General features: G+C 37.3%; 2 protein-coding genes across 4 annotated transcripts in view; one reads left to right on the forward strand and one right to left on the reverse strand.

The window, feature by feature from the left end:
* Positions 1 to 106: 106 nt before the first annotated feature.
* On the forward strand, positions 107 to 8,488 carry wasb (WASP actin nucleation promoting factor b). Of its 2 annotated transcripts, XM_060880671.1 has the most exons (13): positions 107 to 423; positions 1,071 to 1,211; positions 1,386 to 1,472; positions 2,064 to 2,160; positions 3,287 to 3,313; positions 3,410 to 3,445; positions 3,621 to 3,795; positions 3,900 to 3,942; positions 4,046 to 4,199; positions 4,360 to 4,781; positions 5,418 to 5,529; positions 5,638 to 5,711; positions 8,356 to 8,488. In XM_060880671.1, exons 1-12 carry the CDS (start codon positions 322 to 324, stop codon positions 5,691 to 5,693), a joined length of 1,452 nt encoding a protein of 483 aa, XP_060736654.1. In that variant the 5' UTR covers positions 107 to 321; the 3' UTR covers positions 5,694 to 5,711; positions 8,356 to 8,488. The 2 variants fall into 2 exon arrangements, with proteins under 2 accessions (XP_060736654.1, XP_060736653.1); XM_060880670.1 differs by lacking the exon at positions 8,356 to 8,488 and having other exon boundaries at positions 108 to 423; positions 5,638 to 6,155.
* Positions 7,109 to 18,499, reverse strand: part of sema3gb (sema domain, immunoglobulin domain (Ig), short basic domain, secreted, (semaphorin) 3Gb) — a 31,059-nt gene continuing 19,668 nt past the window's right edge. The window contains exons 3-18 of one of the 2 annotated variants that reach the window (XM_060880669.1): positions 16,045 to 16,205; positions 15,514 to 15,576; positions 15,217 to 15,336; positions 15,017 to 15,110; positions 14,779 to 14,898; positions 14,496 to 14,641; positions 13,873 to 13,987; positions 13,707 to 13,776; positions 13,014 to 13,158; positions 12,585 to 12,807; positions 12,318 to 12,406; positions 12,138 to 12,179; positions 11,130 to 11,287; positions 10,956 to 11,023; positions 10,529 to 10,653; positions 7,109 to 9,899 (exon numbers count right to left, since the gene is read on the reverse strand). In XM_060880669.1, the coding sequence (XP_060736652.1) occupies positions 9,492 to 9,899; positions 10,529 to 10,653; positions 10,956 to 11,023; positions 11,130 to 11,287; positions 12,138 to 12,179; positions 12,318 to 12,406; positions 12,585 to 12,807; positions 13,014 to 13,158; positions 13,707 to 13,776; positions 13,873 to 13,987; positions 14,496 to 14,641; positions 14,779 to 14,898; positions 15,017 to 15,110; positions 15,217 to 15,336; positions 15,514 to 15,576; positions 16,045 to 16,205 (2,147 nt within the window). In that variant the 3' untranslated portion in view covers positions 7,109 to 9,491. Of the gene's footprint in view, positions 9,900 to 10,528; positions 10,657 to 10,955; positions 11,024 to 11,129; positions 11,288 to 12,137; positions 12,180 to 12,317; positions 12,407 to 12,584; positions 12,808 to 13,013; positions 13,159 to 13,706; positions 13,777 to 13,872; positions 13,988 to 14,495; positions 14,642 to 14,778; positions 14,899 to 15,016; positions 15,111 to 15,216; positions 15,337 to 15,513; positions 15,577 to 16,044; positions 16,206 to 18,499 lie in introns of both variants that reach the window. The other variant, XM_060880668.1, reaches the window with a different exon arrangement.

Genomic DNA, 18,499 nt, shown 5'->3' on the forward strand with positions numbered 1-18,499 from the left:
GGCAAAACATACACAATTGCACCATTGTGGTGTTTTTGAAGAAATTCAATTGAGATGGACATAAAGTCAACTCAGTCAGCATATTACTTGTGGTTGTGTGTAGCTTTTGTTTGAGACATAGCTTGAGACTACCCAGGCCTAACGGAACAGATACAAAGTGTGGTTGTTCTTCCTGTTCACTAAGACTGACATCATCTCACAAAACGCGGAAGTCACAGTTCCCCAACCTCTCGCTCAAATATACTTAGTTTTAGTACAGCCAAAGTGGACCAAATCAGGGCACTACCCTAGGGTCCAATTGTGTTTCCACACTGAGGAGAGATGAACAAGGGGAAGTCTAAAGGGCAGGAGAACATGCCCAGCTCCCTTCTCGACATCCAGGAGAATGAACGTCTGGTGGACTTGCTGGGCCGGAGATGTGTGGTGAGCAAGATGGTTTTAACTATCAATCAATCCAAGCTTAAGGAAGATAAAGTCAACTTAGAACTTGGATAATATCTGAAATTAACATAATCAATTTGTAGATTAATGGTATCCCTGGATGCTTCTAGAAAGTCTCAAAGGTACTCAGATTTCTTGTTATAGATAGAGACACAGCATATGCTACTGCTAAGCCTTGTCAAGTGTAACCACAATCTTAATGCTTCATCTGTTCATTTTCTCTGTGGGTATTCTGTTAACACAAAGCAGAAATCAGCTTAAACAGACTGAACAACACAGTCCATAGAACATTACCTGATCATTTTCATAAACTGGTTTCTATTTCCTTTTTTATTGATGTTATCTGATCACATGGTAGAAACAGAATATTAGTTGTAGATTGATAGAGTATATGACGGATATGTGGCTAAAGTATTCTCAGTAGAATGTAGAATATAGAATACTTATTGAGATGTGTGGCAAAATTTATCAAATCGAATGACACGAAGTACTGTTTGAAGCCACTTCCTGTTGTTGGCAGGAACTGTAATACATATTTGTAAACAGTTTAATATGTTTAGCAAAGCTGTGTTTTTCTGTATATGCATGCTTTTGTGATTATTTGTGTGTGTGTGTATGTGTGTGTGTAGTCTCTGGCCACTGCTGTTGTACAACTCTATATGGCCCTTCCTCACAGTCCAGCCCACTGGAGTCTACAGCATACCGGAGTGCTGTGTTTTGTCAAGGACAACCCACGCCGCTCGTACTTCATCCGCCTTTATGATATCAAGGTTCCATCTGCAAATGTTTACTCTAATTTTAATTAAATGCTCATTTAGTACATATGATATATTTATAGTTTTTAAAAAATATTGTTGCCTGTTTTAATAATAGGAATACTAAATGTTATGAATGTGTATATGTAGTCATGTAAGTGTGTGTTATTGTATGTTTCTGTATTTCAGGAGGGGAAAATGATATGGGAGCAAGAGTTGTATAATCAGATGTCTTACTCCATTCCAAAGCATTTTTTTCACAGTTTCCCAGCAGATGTAAGAATATAGCCATTACTGTATAAATCTACTTTGTGATTTTTGAGGTAACTCTAAAAGAAGCAAACCTATGATGAATTACATTCACCACTGTTATACATTGTCCTCTAGATTTATTGGCAAAAAATTACAAAATGTGATATAATAAAAGATGGTGCAATGAGATGTAGAGCTTAAACATATAGTGAATTTTAATTTATTTTAAAATGTAAACTTTTTCCACAAAAAAATTGAAGCTACTTCATATTCTTTATAATTAATAAAAATCAATTGTTTCTTCTATTATTTTAGTGTAAAATTAATTTCTGCTTATTTGTATGATGGGTGCCAAATGTTATGGAGTGTGAGGTTCTGTGAGGTTCAGTATATCAGAGGGATTTGTAAAAAGTTTATTGTTTACAGTTGCCCTGTGGCATTTAGTTAACCTCATTTTGATTAATATTCATATTAATATATGAATATTAATAAGTATTTAAGTATCTAACATTAATAAGTATTCATTGTTTGAAATGAAAATGCATGACTAGCAGTTTGACCCCATTTTAACCTAAGAAAAGGGTCAATCTTTTTTGTTTCATCTGTATGTTACAGGACTGCCAAGTAGGTCTAAACTTTGCAAGTGAGAAGGAATCTGAGCTGTTCAAAAACACAGTAGAGGAAAAGATCAACCAGCGATCCAATCGCCAAGGTCATATAGCAACACTAACACATACACTATCCATTGACCAAAGACCCTATTCATTTAGGTTGGTTAAAGTTGGGGAAGCCAATAGATAGTGTAGTATTTAAACGTGCATCACACCCAGAGTTTCTGGGATACGCTCAGTGGTTCCTGAAAATCAATGCATAAATGTGTAACTGTAACATGTGTAAGGCTTCAGCACCCACATTATGTACTTCATATTTACTACACAATACAATAGTAGTAAATATAAAATCCTGTATTCTATGTATTGCGCAATCTATACAGTGGGAGCGTATAATTGTGAGATTTAACCTTGCTGGACAGGCAGTGTGTGTTTTGAAACCAAGTAACAAATATTCTAAATTGTCTGGTCCTCATGTACAAATCATCCAAGCCATCAAATACCCTAAACACAGAAAAAGTATCTGCTTTGTCACTGTCTCAGATCTTTGTGCCTGAACAATCTTGTGTGAAACTGCACTACTGATTACGTGTCCTAGTGGGACGTTGTACATTCTTTTTTGTGAAAAATATCACTTTATGGAAAAAGGGGCACATTACAGCAACATACTCTGTCTGTTTTTTTTTCTAGCACTACCATTGTTGTTGTTTACAATGCTTGGGAAATGCTCCTATTATTATAATTATTATTATTGTATGATATTGTACAGAGTGCTATAAACTCCAATTTGGTTATCACTTTTGATTTGTTGGAAAATGAACCACCAGCACTCCTGTTAATATGTTATTCAATTCCATGCTTTCTTCAGGAAGTGAATGCAGTAAGCACACCTCCCATTTTCATAGACTATTTATCAATACAACATTTATGGAGTGTTAATAAAGCTAATATATAACAATAACATTTATCACAGGGGTGCAATCATGCTTCCTCAACAAAGACTACAGTAAAAGACCACAGTAAGATTCAATATAGTCACAATCATAATACTCTCTTTTATGTAAAGACAAGGAAAAACTATTGTCATTTCACGTCACTGAATATTTATGCAACGTGTATGTGGTATGAAGGCCCAATGTAGACAGCCTTCTTATTTGAAACCATGTTGCCAGAGCCTTTATTATACCTGCACCTCATCAGCCTTCATCTATGTTTGTTCCTTATTAGAAAGAAGACAGAATGTTCCAAATGAAGGTAAGTGTGCTTTGACATTTACTTTTGTTAATTCAAATGGCACTGTTTGGAATCATGTTTGGAAGAAAATAAGTTAACCTTCTTTTTTGTCATCAGAAAAACGAGCTCTACCACCCACACCACCTTCAAATGGTCAGTACTATGCTGTTGTGAGTCCTGCATAAGGAACATATAAAACCCATAGGCTTATATCTTAAGGCTAGTTGCTAAGTTTAAATATTTTACTGTTGCTAACAATGTTCTGTGTGTTTCTGGTGTATATACCTACTTCCTTGTTTCACATATTGTATTCTGTGCTTATTTTTAGGTCCAATGGCCACAACAGATATCGCAAACCCAGACATTTTGGTCTTACAGAATCGATCTCCTAGTGTCCCTGTGCCTGCGCCTGCAGGCTTTAACATATTAAGAAAGAACAAGAAGGACAAGAAGAAGGGACCTAGACTGACCAAAGCAGATATTGGAGCACCCAGTGGTTTTAAGTAAGTTTGCATAATTAGTGGCTTTTAAATAATAAAAAAACATTTCAAATTCAAATTCTTTCTTTCTTTTTTTAATCTCACGTTTGCTTGTTCCCTCTTTTCAGGCATGTCACACACGTAGGATGGGATCCAAACACTGGTTTTGATGTAAGAAAGTCTGATTTTCTGTGCTATGTAAAATAAAATGAAAATAGTTTTGACCTTATACTGATTTATGTGTAATATACCTGATTATTTTCCTTTATTCTAGACAAATAATCTGGACCCAGCCTTGAAAAAACTGTTTTCCTTTGCTGGTATCAGTGAAGATCAGCTGACAGATAAAGAGACATCCAAACTTATCTTTGATGTCATTGAGCAGTCTGGTGGCCTGGATGCTGTCAGAGAGGAGATGAGTAAGCAGGGTCAGTGCTGACTTCATGGACCCTTATAATGTAGAACTAATATCTTTTTAAATTACAGATTCTTGCAACAGAAATTTGTTGAATACAGCTAAATCTGTTTATGCAAATCATACTTCAATTACATTGGTTAAGATGTCACAAGTTCTAATTGTTCACACAGATGCAATGAGTCCTCCATCTCGGAGTATTCCCCCGGTCCCGGGTGGTGCACCTGCAGCCCCTCCACCTCGTGGAGAGCGGGGCCTTCCTCCCATCCCTGGCCAACCTCCACCAGCTCCTTCATCCCGCAATCAAAGAGCTCCCCAACGTGGAGCCCTTCCACCACCTCCTCCCACTGGAAGACCTGGACCCCCACGTCCTCCACCTCCATCTGGTGGTTACTCAGCTTCCCCACCTCCTACCTCCAGTGCTTCTATGGGTGGAGGAGGAGCACCTCCCCCTCCGCCACCCCCTCCCCCTCCTCCACCTCCTGCTCCTGTCAGTAGCTCCAACAGCAGCAGCCCGATTAGTCCTACTCCAAGTCCAGGAGGTGGCAGAGGAGCTTTATTGGACCAGATACGACATGGCACCAAGCTAAAGAATGTAAGAATAAATGCTAACAAAGGGCCATATTCAGAGTTGGCAATACAAAGTCAGATAAAAAAATCATTTTGATGGTATATAACTGAGACCCTAGAAAGCATTCAAATAAACAATCTAATCACAGTGTAGCATTTTGGCAATATAATATCGTATTACCACCCAAAATTGTTTTTTGGACCCGTAGGGCTTCCACCATTATTATTTTACAGCATATAAAACAACACTTAATCCAGTATTTCTTATATATTGCTATTGCTTGTTAGGCAATTGTACACACAGCATAATTACACAAACAGAGTCCTAACAGTGTACACATAGAGTGGTTATTTCATCATGATTTTAATTCAGTGTTGAGTTGACAAATTAATTCACTATTGCCAACTAAAGTTTCCCACACATGGAAGAATAAGCTGACCAAGCATTTTTCTACTATACATACTGCCAATTACAGCAAATTATCAAAGACTGTTGCAGGAATGTGATGTTTAGCATTGGATTTCTTTGTTATATCACGCTGACTTACAGAGGGCAATAACAAAACAATTTTTTTTCCTCCATATCTTTATAGCTAATCAGAAAATTATGACTCATTCATATTGCTAGGTTCATGCACTCCTGTCTTTCTGTGATTTTCAGGTTACAGAGAGTTCTGATCCTCATCCTTCATCACAAGATGGAGATGGTGAGGGCATTGTTGGTGCTCTGATGATGGTGATGCAGAAAAGAAGCAAAGTCATTCATTCCTCAGGTAAATAACCAAGCATAATACAGGATAAATAATGTATGACTCTGTATGTGTTTTCTCTGTGAACAACCTCATAAGGATTTTATCTAATTTTATTTGAACTTTTCTTAGATGATGAAGAAGATGATGGAATTGAGGAGGAAGATGATGATGAATGGGATGACTAATAGCAATATACATCTCTGGTATAAACACCCTTATGCACACACACACATGCACACACATGCACACACACATATACACACGAAATGTGTATATATTCATGTATCGGTAGTAGGATTTCAGCTTGGAATTATAGTGACAAGGCACGCAATAGAGAGGCAGGATAAGGAAGAAAAATGTCAGTGTATATTGTCAGAGCTGAATGAAATGAGCTGTTAAATGTGAATAATCTTAACCCTTTAATATATAGCTAGGTGACTTAGTAACTATTTGTAGCTATTTGTAGGTACTATGAAAAGATTTCATCCAAACTGTTTGAATATTTTTTTGTTTGCCATTTTATTGGAGGTAGGGGATAGGGGAAAATGTCACAGGTTACTTAAAGCAAAGTATACATTTAAGGGTTAAAGTAATAACAAATCTATGTTTTATTAAAACTGAATAAAGCAAATTCATTGTGCAATCTATACGAATAGCATCATGTCTGAATATTTTGCCTTTTGAAAGAAATTTCTCTCTGGTCCAGATATACCTATCTTTGCTTAACTGATGCAAAGATAAATTTAAGTGACTATGACTACACCCAAAGGTGCTTTTGCTTAGCATGTGCAAAGACAAATAAAAGCTGTTGAAGCTGTGAGAATTTTACATTTAATTGTAGCTCTAACTCTAAACACCACCAAAACACCAATGAGCCTAAATAAACTTTAATGTTGTTGTTGATGTTCTTTTGGCTGCTCCCTGTTCGATGCTGGATGCCCGTCCTAAAGCCACCCTCCCATTTTATCCAGGCTTGGGACCGGCTCTGAGAATAAACTCCCAAATTAACTTTAATCATATACAGAAATAGTTAGTGATGTGTAACAAATTAAAGGAATAACTGAACTCTGCTGTCTTGTATAAGGCATTTTGCTGGCATGGTTTCTTCACACATTTCCTGCAATTCAATAAAAAGTTACAGTACTCTGGCTTATCAGCTTATTGCTATGATGAAACAATTCTATTGTAATGGAATTTGTCTCTTCACTGACATTGTCCACATTCACAGGCCATGACCAAATCTCAATTAAGACCTACGGGAAATTTTTGAAAGACCCGTTAGACAGTGCTCTCCATCATCACCATCATCATCATCATCAACAAAATACCAACTGATGGAATATCGTTGGTATTTAAAACCAAAACCAAAAACCAAAAAAGTATTTAAAAGATAAATGCTGTATTTTCAATACAAAGAACTAGGACTAAACTGGAAAAACAGCATGAACTCGTCTGAAAAAGCTTGAACTCAATCTGATGGATTAAACTCATGACATACTTTGGTAGACAGGAAACCATTAAATATGAAGATGTTTTCCTAGTTTCTTGATATTTTGATAACAGCACTATAAAAGACTGAATGTTAAATAAAAACCAGAGGTTAAATAAGAACAAATACAGCAGTTTATTGTTATGATTATAAAACATCTATGAGTATTTCCAACCTCACAATATAAACATAATAAAATATTATTTATTACAAATGACCACGTTAACTTAAGCTAACAAAAACACAGTGAATACATAAGAGAATTATTGTACTATGCAGCCACTTGAGCAAAGATACAGAAGAACAAACATCATCTGTGTTGCATACAACATTTTCTATAAAAGCCCATTTCTTTCACCACAATAACATTTAAAAGAATAGAAACTATTACGGTTTGGACTTTCGCGCAAGTCCCCATACAGCATCTCTGTGCTTTCCAGCCTAAATATACATACATATCACTGATGAGGATTTTTGTGTTTTGTCCATAAACTTTTCATACAAAATCAGTTTCAAAGTTACTTTACTTTTTTAGTCAAATGACAAGTTTACATTTTATATTTTTTCCTATAAGTCAGTCTGAACCGCAGTTAAATGTCATTAAAAGTCATTCTTTCTTACACTGGATTCATTATATTGGAAAAACACAAAAAACAAAAACAAAACAAAAAAAAACAACAACAACAACAAAAAAAAAAAAACACCCATGCCCATGGAACGGACTAGACCGTTGAAGCATCTTTGTGAGTCTGTATATTCTGGTCCTGTTAGAGAGTACACACAATAAAATCTGCTATTTCCACTCATATTCCACCATCAAACAGAACAATGGCCATGAATATGTACATTCTCAAAATAAATATGTTGTGTGAGAAGAAAGAGAGAGAGAGAGAGAGAGAGAGAGAGAGGGGTTCAAATTTGACCAACAATCAAATACCTACCACTTTTATGTACATGTGTAATAATCATACACAAAACCATACACAAGGACTGTCTTTATACACAAGCACAAGACCACAGCTGACCACAGGAAACATTTACCACTGATATGTAAATAGTGCCGGAGTTACAGAACGACTATTTTTGTGTTACAAAGTTCAGATATGGAGTTTGATCTGGAAAATGCAACAATAAGTTACAAAAATTCCCACCAAAATATGACCTTGATTCTGATTATGCAAGAAAAATACCATACATGGTTCTCCCACATTACATTCCCTGCACACAACTTTTTTACATAGGACATAAACAAGTAGACTGTTATTTTCCCCTAGAATTATGTACTTGTATTCATATGCAAAAACGTACCACAGCCATAAAAATGTTTGACTTTTTCTAAATATTCTCAATCATTGCAGATCCCTCTATGACAGGAGGCTGAAGCAGATTTTGGTCCATACTGAAAAGTATCCCATCCTTCCTGTTCAAACACAGAGAACCTACATCCACCTCAAATCCTAGTAAATTTCTTTAATGTCTTCTCACTATTAATAGAATAGAGTAGATTTTAGCTTTTAGAGTATTAATTACTTATAATGACCTGATAATAATGCCACTTGTGACTTTTATATTGTTATAAACACTGTCTGATATTAATCGGTATAAATAAAACACATCACGACACTCGAAATTTTCAAAAATTGCAGCTGTGATTTGTCTGATGCAGACTTGTTCATGAGTACTTACTATTAAAGACTGAAAAGGAAAGCTACCATATCTACCTTTACACAGCCTGATTATAATTCACCCTTGGTCTTGATTACAATAATATTGGTCAGCATAATGCATGTCATGATTACATCCCAATACTGTACCAAAAGGCTTTTTTTTTTTTTTGATGAATCAGCAAATGGTTGTGCTTTGAAAAGCGGTGGAATCAAACAGAACAGTTTTTCTTCCACTGCTGTTTTTCCACACACAGGATTAACAATTATCTGACTCAACATAACAAGCTTTAAATACAAGCAATTACAACTACAGTGATTATGGAACACTGTTTTTTTTTCTCTTTAAACTGTCACTGGTAAACAAAACAGACTTAACCTTATATACTTAATGCTGGTGTGAATCAGTTTCTTTTTTTTTTCATTTTTTTTTTTCGAAACACTTACACTTACTATAGGCAGATGTGACTGAACAATGAGGAAAGTGCGTAGAATGTAGGTGTAGCATAACTGCTAAACTGCTAGCTCTGTGAATGTAAATGATCCCAAAATGCATTGCACTGCAAACATGTAGACATAAATTGTAATTTTAGATAAGCCAAAGTCAAAACCGAGCTGAAGGAACAGCACCATGCGTGTTACCCAATATCCAACATGCAGTGTAAAATTCCAAATGTATAAAATAAGTCTATTGGCTTTGACCTTGTGCATGGCCCCAGGGGATGAATATGACATTTAGCTTAGAAACAGTTTATAGTGAATCTGCCTGCTCACACAATATACAGAATGCAACCAAAAAGTGGTTTTGTGAGGATTTTCACTCAACATAATCACTGCACTTGCAGCTCCTCAGGCTCTAATTTCTCTGTATGTCTGCGGTTAGTGCGCTTGGGCTTGGTAGGCTGTTTCCAGTAGGACTGGCAATACTGGTTGATGAGCGTCACCTCGGGCTGTGGGTGCAACTGGAGAGGTGGGGGCAGGGTTTGAGGTGGGGGAGGAGGAGGAGGCAGGCGGTGCTGCTCGTCGTGTTGGTGATTGCGCTCGGGGTCTGAGGGGCCGTCTGGAGCCGTCAGGGCCTCCACAATCTCACGGTCGAGGATGCGCAGGGCCACACGGGCCACTGTGTGCTTGAAGTTGTTCTCCGTGGCCAGGCAGTGGTAGAGGCCGGCATCTGATTGGCTCAGTGACTTCAGCAGGATGCCATGAGCTGTTTTCAGGACATCTTTATCACGATTGAGCTGTGAAATGGATATTATTTCGGTTATTGCGATAATTGACTTTTAAAAAATAGTGATCATCAGTGTCTAGTAGGAGTACTTCAAGGTGATGATATCCCTTATATACTCTATAAGATTTCACAACAACTTAATTGTCACAGGGTAGCACACTAAGAGGAATGTTCTACTTAAACATTTGCCAATACATGGATAAGTGTAGATGTGATTGAAACGGGAGAGAGAGTATTCCATCCTTCCCACCTCGCAATCTCCTGATGATTTCACATCACATTTCTGTCAGACCAGAAGCAAAACTAGTATGTTTTAAAATGAGTTTATTATTAGCCTTAGATTATATGAAGCACTTGCCACAGACATCCATGTAAAATAGCTAGAACTGTATAAACTATAGTCATCTTTTGTTGCATTTTTAAACAAACATTTTTAATTACAAAACACAAGGACATTTTTATTTGTTTCTTCAAAACCATGAGGGTGCAAAACTTTGAACTCAACAGTACAAAAAACTGCTAGCTTTTATCCAGTGCAGTGTCTATAGATGTTAAGTGTGAAAGCAAACTGTTGCATTCTACACCTGCTTTTCATGACTGAAAACCCTCCCAGCGTTTGTTTGTGAGTCGCAATCTTACCGCTTTACGTTTGCCATCTTTCTGACAGAACCACTTTACAGTAGCCTGAGGAGACCTGGGCTGACACTCCAGAAACGCACTGCTGCCCTCCACCCCGAAATGCACTGTCTCCCTCAGACGCTTCTCTACTGAGAGGCAGAAAGAAATTCTAAAGCAGCAGACTATATTCCTGACTTTGTTTAAAACAAATCAATGCAAGCAAAGCATTGTAGCTTTCACATGCTGTGGCCTAATAATCAAAACTGCAATCAAAATATGCACTTTATTTTAGTATTTCCCTGTTCAACAAAAATGTATAAAGTACTTGATGCAAAGTGTGTGGCTTTAATATAGAAAAAATATAGAGCAATCAGAATAAATATATAAAGGGATTTCTTTTTCTTTCCCTTTCTCTTATGCTTATGCATTCATAATCACACGCACAAACCTTTAGAGTTGAAGCCTCTGCACTGACGTAACGGATCGCCATGTTTGATATCCTGTCTCCTGCTTCTCCTAAAGAATTATCAACAGATATTTCCCATAAGAAAATCATGAACCATTATTCAGATCTTTGACACACACACACACACACAGAAAGAGAGAGAGGAAAGGGACAGACCTTTTGGTTGCAGGGGTAAAAGCAGAGCAGCTCTCTCCGTCCCAGGCGCAATAAGGGTCTCTGGCCAGACAGCAGTCAGAGCAAGCTTTACCATAAGCTGGACACCGATGCAAAGACACCTGGGTAAGTCCGCGTGCCGATGACACATATAGCTGTTGCTGTTAGTCATAACAGAATAAAAGCCAATAGTCACAACACAGAGACAGGTCAACATGAAGACATGAAAGTTCATGAAGAGTTTATAAAGCCAGTTCTCAATTAGCCAGTTTTGTTCACTCTACCTTATAGTTCTAACCTTGGATGACCTGATTTCTATCTTCTGTTTTTTTGATTGTTTGTGCTGAAATTAATTTTAACCCTAGGGCTTTGAACAATATTCCATCATTTGCCAAAAAATATTCAAACAGTAATAGTTTTCATCACTGTATGAGTGAGTTGATGATGTGTGCTGCAATGATGTGGGCATTAACAGCAGATAATTAATAACAAATAATTGTAGAACATACAGTATTTTATTAAATTTAAATATGCAACATAATAGTTTAAGTGCAATCAAAAAGCTGAATACACCAAACTATTTTATTTCCAATCAATAGAGAATAGAATGTCTAAATAGTTTTGGATAAATAATTAAAATAGTAATTATAAAATGTAGAGTAGTAAACAATAATCTTTGATAATAGATTTTATATCTATAATCTTTGATAATTCATTCATTCATTCATTTTCTACCGCTTATCCGAACTACCTCGGGTCACGGGGAGCCTCTCAGGTAATCAAGGCAGGATACACCCTGGACGGAGTACCAACCCATCGCAGGGCACACACACACTCTCATTCACTCACGCAATCACACACTACTGACAATTTTTTCGAACCCCCGACCCTGGAGGGGTGAGGCGAATGTGCTAACCACTAAGTCACCGTGCCCCCCATCTTTGATAATATTTTTTTAAATTTACTATAAATGGTGTTTGCAAGAAAGTGAAATAAATCACAATCCCTTACCCTTTTAGAGGAAATTTTCAGAGTTTTCACTGGTGCTGGTGTCTGAAAAACAGCAGTGATAGATGATCAGCTGCCTTGTGTACAGTTTCACTTGTCATACTTAATATTTAATTTGTAAAGACTTCATCAGTCAAAAGCACATTTATAAAAAAAAATGAATACATTTGACATCATCTTTACCCTAAAAACTTCCACCTCTTCAAGAATGAGCTCTTCTGTCGTGCTTGTATCTTTCGGCAGTACAATCACCTTCTGAACTGTTCCTCTGTCTGCCAAGCAACAAGTCAGTAGCATCACTTCAGAGAATTTGAAGAGTTTTGAAAAGCAAATAAAACTCTGCCAGAATGTTTACCCTTGAATTATCTTAAAATGATTTTCAGCATTTCTTTTTGTTTGTTTTGAAAAGGAAACACTTTTAACTTATGCAACTAATCACATAAAATGTACCTGTCCCCAGAAAGAGCACCTCATATCTCCCATCCACAGCATCCACCATGTCAACAGCGATTGTGGTGAAGCGGTAGTCCACTCCTGTCCGCACCACCAGGGGGCGCTTGTGTGTAGGGTATATGGGATGGTACATTAGAGGGTGAGCGCGAACAAAGTTGACAGCTTCATCAGAGAAGGATTTGGTGCTGTGGACTCCAGGAGTGAATGTTCCTCCAGGGCACTGGGTTTAGTCAGAGAGAACAAGAGCCGATTTTAATCCTTAATAAAGCCATAAAAGCACAGCATTATCATCAAGCTTAAAAAGGAATAGAATATAATGCATTAAAGAATTACTACAGTTCGATATTTTAGAGTGCTTGATTTTAAGGGTTAACAGTTTCTCATAATGTCTTAATAAATCTGCACATTGATCACGTTGGTACTCACTGTCCCCGGGCGTGGGTAAGGAATTTTTCCAGTGTAAGGGGTCCACTGGTAATTGTGCCCATGTTTATGAGAAAAGGGTCCATTAAAGACATTTCTGATGTCAGACATGGAGTACACACACACTGCTGAACCTTTAAACACAGACCTAAAAGTGAGAGAAAGCAGACACCCTTGTCACCATTTCATTGTAAGCTTATGATACATTTATACATACAGCGACTCTCAGTGACAAAGCGACCAGAGATCATTCATTTTAAATCAGAACTAGCAACTATGAGATGAACTACAGGAGCAACCCTTAGTTCCCCTTTCACTTTATCCACATCTGGGAGCAACTTGGTACAGCAACAAGGAAGACAGTAGAGTGAAGACAGTAGAGGCGCATATCAAATATCACACATGACTACACCTTCATCTCGTATGATACCATGCATATATGCACTGGCCAATTATATGTACGAAAGCTTTCCCTCAAGGGGGTTTCGATTGATTGGCTAGAAAACTGATTTGAAGTGCCAGTTGCACCACGGAATGATAGACGTTATTGCTATGGTAAACAGTAGCAGGAACGCCTTTGGCAAATTCATATTTAAATGTAGCATTAAACACTACGGACGACTAACAAACTACACAGGCCACACCGACCTGAAGATTCCAAAAGGTGCAGTTAATACATTCCTGTTCAATCCTTACCCAGCAGTGGAGAAGAGCGCATACACCATAGGACTACGTTCATCATTAGTACGCTGAATGAAGACGTCCCCTGAACACAAAACATTAATCTGTCACTCCAGTGGATTCAAAAAATCTCATTGTAGCACTCACACACACAAAACAATTTATACACAGTCTTACTTACTTAGTTCATCAAAATATGTCTCGACTCCATCTGTCCCAATTACAGAACAGACCAAACGTGCCTTCAAGAAAGTTGTCCACTTATTTACCAATGACCTTTGACCTCCATCATCATTCTAAGGAAATAAAAGTCAAAGATATGATGTATAACATGCACTCTGTAACATGATGCATTTCTTTGTATGTCTATTGTTAATTTCTCAGCAGTTACTGAACATTGAGCAAACGCATACATTAAAGCCCTTTTCTATAAAACAGTGTGAAACGGCATCTTCATTATTATTCTCAACATTATGATATGCTGTTATGATACACTTCCATGTGTATTATGTAATGAAAAAAACATTTGCTGTTCATTCATTCATTCATTCATTCATTCATTCATTTTCTACCGCTTATCCGAACTACCTCGGGTCACGGGGCATTTGCTGTTCATATAAACCAAAAATGGTGGAACTTTTCCTAATTTGCGTATAAGTTTTTTAGGGCTTAAATTTTGTAGTATAGTATGTTTTGAGTGTTTTAAGTAAGAAATATAAAATAATTGAAAAAATTCTTTCAAATTTTTTAAGCAAATGAAGATTATATGTCATAATCAAAATGTCTTTTTGTACAAGTTCTCACCAGACAAACTCTCCCCACTCTGGCCAGCACACTGGGGGTGCTGCCTCCTGCTGCATCCAAACTCTTTTCCCGAAAGAAAAAGTACAGCTTGTCGTCGTTCTTCTCTGTACTATCTGGAATTTTCTGAATTTTTACAAACACAGGCTCTAAGAGAAAAAGAGTATAATAAAGGTTGGAGTTACAACCTAAAAAAAGATATCAGCTCAGAATCACTCTTATACATTTCCTCTTAACAGCCATGTTTGTTTTGCTGTTGGCATACATATTTCTGTTCTTGTCCTACCATTAAGCCACCGTGAGTCATACTGCTCTGTCCTGACAGCAGGTCTGTCTCCTAGGGTCCTGAATATGGCTGGGTCTGTGCCCATGAAGTCTACATGCACCCCAGCATACAGGTTCCCATCTGGCAAAGGCAGAGAATTGTGTGGAAAAAACCCCCAATGTTAATGAAGCATGACGCTACCATAGCTGCTCATTTCTTCTGCAGAGGAAGAGGGAATTAAGGGTGTTAGGAGACTCACTAATTAGAGCAGCAGCATTTTCTTGGCGTGGATCATAAGGACATTTCCCTTTTCCAGAGTCGACGTAGCCAGGCACCAGTCGGAAGAGGTATTCCTGAACACAGTGACGCACATGTACAGGATTATCACCAGGCTTTTACTGTAACGTAGGTGTCATACATAGACCTCATATGTGGGTATGTTTGTGTTTATGTGCACACCTCAGCCCTCCAGCCTCTGTTAACGAAAGTGCAGATGGGCTTGTAAGCGCCAGTACCACATGTGTACAGATGGGTCCTGTTCCATGGCTCGATCAGGCGCACAAAGTTTGCACACTCTCCCTGTAAGGAAAGGAAGAAACGCTGAGTATGCCGCAGGAGAACTCATTTCATCTTTCACCCACACATGAAAAGGTCATCAAAACCCCATAACCAGACAGTTAGCTATAATTAGTCATTCACTTATGCCTACAGCTAAGCATTCATTCACAGAAAGAGTCAGAATTAATGTAGACCTACTTGTCCTCCTTTTCCTGCCATCTTGCACTCCGCTTTTCTTTGGGCAGTAGCAGGCCAGTGGATCTAGGATCAAACATTGATTTAACCTCTACACACAATAGTATAATTTGTGTGTATACAATGCAGTTGTAATTAAAAAGACAGTAAAATTCACAAAACTTCCAACATGCCTCACTCTTGCAAAATCATATTAATTAACACAAAAAAAAATCAAAAATTAAGTTTAAGTAATAGGGTCAGCGTCCTGTTCCTACTTTCTCTCCATTTAAATGAAATCAAAGGTAATTAAAATTACGTAAACAAATCACTACTGCACTGTATGTTATATACAAACAGAGCTAAAGATTGCATTCCACATGCTTTCTGTATGACAAGGAATTTAATAAAATAAAATATAATTTGTTTTAACAAATTATTTGCAGATAGAATTATTTAAAAAATTATTTGCAAATATTTGGTGTGTATTATCTAACATAGCTTATTCAGTTCAAATCAGTGACTAAAATATTGACTTTTGCAAAAGTGTATTACAATGAGTGGCTCCTTGTTGATGTTCTGCATGTCCAGAGAGACTATATATTCGCAGCTGCCCAAGTAGAGTCGCCCCTGGTCCTGGTCCATGTGGAGGATTCGATAGTCGGTGGTGTTGAAGGAGAAGCTGAATGGCCGGATGCTCCTTGTTTCCAGCAGCTCTGTGGACAGAAATTCAGCTTTGAGTGGTTCAATCCTAGTAGTCATAAAAAAGCAGTCAGAGAACATGTAAGCGGATGCATTTGGCATCTGTTGACTATTAAGTAATAAATGTACTACAACTGCAGCATTCATTTTAAAATATGTAAAACCCAAAGACAGAATGTGCAAGCAGGACTAAGCCGTCCTCACCTTTCAAAGATATTTGACATAAGGTTTTTTTTTGCCATTAATATTAGATTATAGTCAACAAATAGTTAACAAATTTCACAATATGGATTAATTTGAGGTGTCTGATTATCCATGGGGCACAAAGTGGACAAGGTTCCAACCCATCTCAGGGTGTCAACCACACACACACCCATTCAAACACATTCTATAGGCAATTTAGGAATTTTAATCAGCTGAACCTAAAAGTCTTTGGACTGGGGAACGAAACCAGAGTACCTGGATGAACCTACAACCCCAGGGGTCCAAGGCAAATATACTAACCTCTAAGTCCCAATGTCCCCCTAAGTGCCAACAAACAAAGACTGCTATGAAGAAGTGATACTGTGTCTGATTTCATTGTAGCCCTGGCCTTATATTCAGACGTATATGGTTTGATTATGATTAGGTGACTGGCCTCTAGATCTTCATTTGGAGTGATATTGCTTAAATTGATGTTAATGATTCATCAGTAACACCACATCAGCAGTGACTGTGAAGGTGAAACACATTCACAGGAATAACGAGTGCAAACAATATTTACAAGATTTACTCCATAAGACTTTTGGAGACTATTTTCCATTTCTTTTCCTTTAGAGGAGAAACTAAAAATAGGCAGATTAAACACAAGTTGTCCATGTTAGTAAATCTTGTGGAGTAAATCTTGTAAATATTGTTTGCACTCGTTATTCCTTGACATACACAGAACAAACTCTATTCTTACATTATTTACACATACTTATTTATATTTCAATTTGCACATATATTTCAATTTGCACATTTTTCCACTGTACATACAACTGTCTTTATTATATATGTGTTCATTTCTTATCATTGCCATTCTGTTTACACTGTGGAGCTCCTGTACTAGAACAAATTCCTCGTATGTGAAAACATACTTGGCAATAAAGACCTTTCTGATTTCTGATTTCTAATGTGCAAACAACACGAATAACACTGATGACAGAACTGTAAAAAAAATTGTATTTTGAACATTTTTTTGCATGAAAGTCTTACTTTTTGAATGAAAGTGTTACCATTAAAACAGTTTTTTCTGTTAGCTATGTTTTTTTATTTACAGCAAACACAGTATGAATCTTCGTTGTCATTATGGAACAAATCTCCATTTGAATAAAATCTAACTCGTTAATTCAGCCACCGATCTAAAACCTTGTGATATAATGCGATGCTCAACCCTAACAGTTTCACTCTCAGGCTATTGACAGACATTAGAATTTAGCCTTCGACTCTAATAGTATGACCAGCTCTCACATAAATATAAGTCCCCTTTCTGCTGGAATTCTTCTTTCAGCAGGTGTTTGCATAGTTGAGAGAACAAATATATATCAAACGCTTTAATCTTATGTATACACACACAGCTTCATTTCTCTCTGTCATACAGCAGGTGGCAGTCATTTCAGTGCTATTCTCACTGTGAGTCTGTGAACCTCTTGCTGAGTCCCTCTGTCTCTAATGCTGAGTGGGAACAAGGGACCGGAGCAGGTGCAGAGATGAAAGATGAGTTCAGCTGTCTGAGCATGCTGGATGGCTGCACATTAAACTGTCCTTCTCTGTGATCTCAGAGCTTTTTCTTCATTTGTCATATATACTAATCTTTTTTAAGCAAATGTTTTTGTTACCACAAATGTAAACCAGGCCTTATATTACAATTTTACAATGTTGATTGATTGAAAGTCATAGAAGTATCATGTGACTTGAGGTCAATTTAGAAAGGAAGCAAAAATACAAAGAGAGAAAAGCCTGGAGGGTAGGGTAGGGATTGGCTTTAGATATAAATCTGGAGTTAAGAAGAGGTGCTGACATCGTTGCCCTCTACTAGTACAAGTGGAAGTGCATGTTTAGCACAGAGAAAGGGTGTCACGGACCAAACCTATAAATTACTCCATGTTAACCTCATACCATTCTGCACTTTGATCTCAGAGGATCGCTGAGCTTCATCCCAAATAATAAACTGACTCACACAAGGTTCACTGAATAAATAGAAATAGAATTAGCCGGTAGTGGTGAGAAGGTCACATCCATGCACTTGTTAATGCTGTTGATAAGGATTCAGGTAATGTACATGACA

This window comes from Tachysurus vachellii, chromosome 11 (genome assembly GCF_030014155.1).
Source record: "Tachysurus vachellii isolate PV-2020 chromosome 11, HZAU_Pvac_v1, whole genome shotgun sequence".
NCBI classification, from domain to species: Eukaryota; Metazoa; Chordata; class Actinopteri; order Siluriformes; family Bagridae; genus Tachysurus; species Tachysurus vachellii.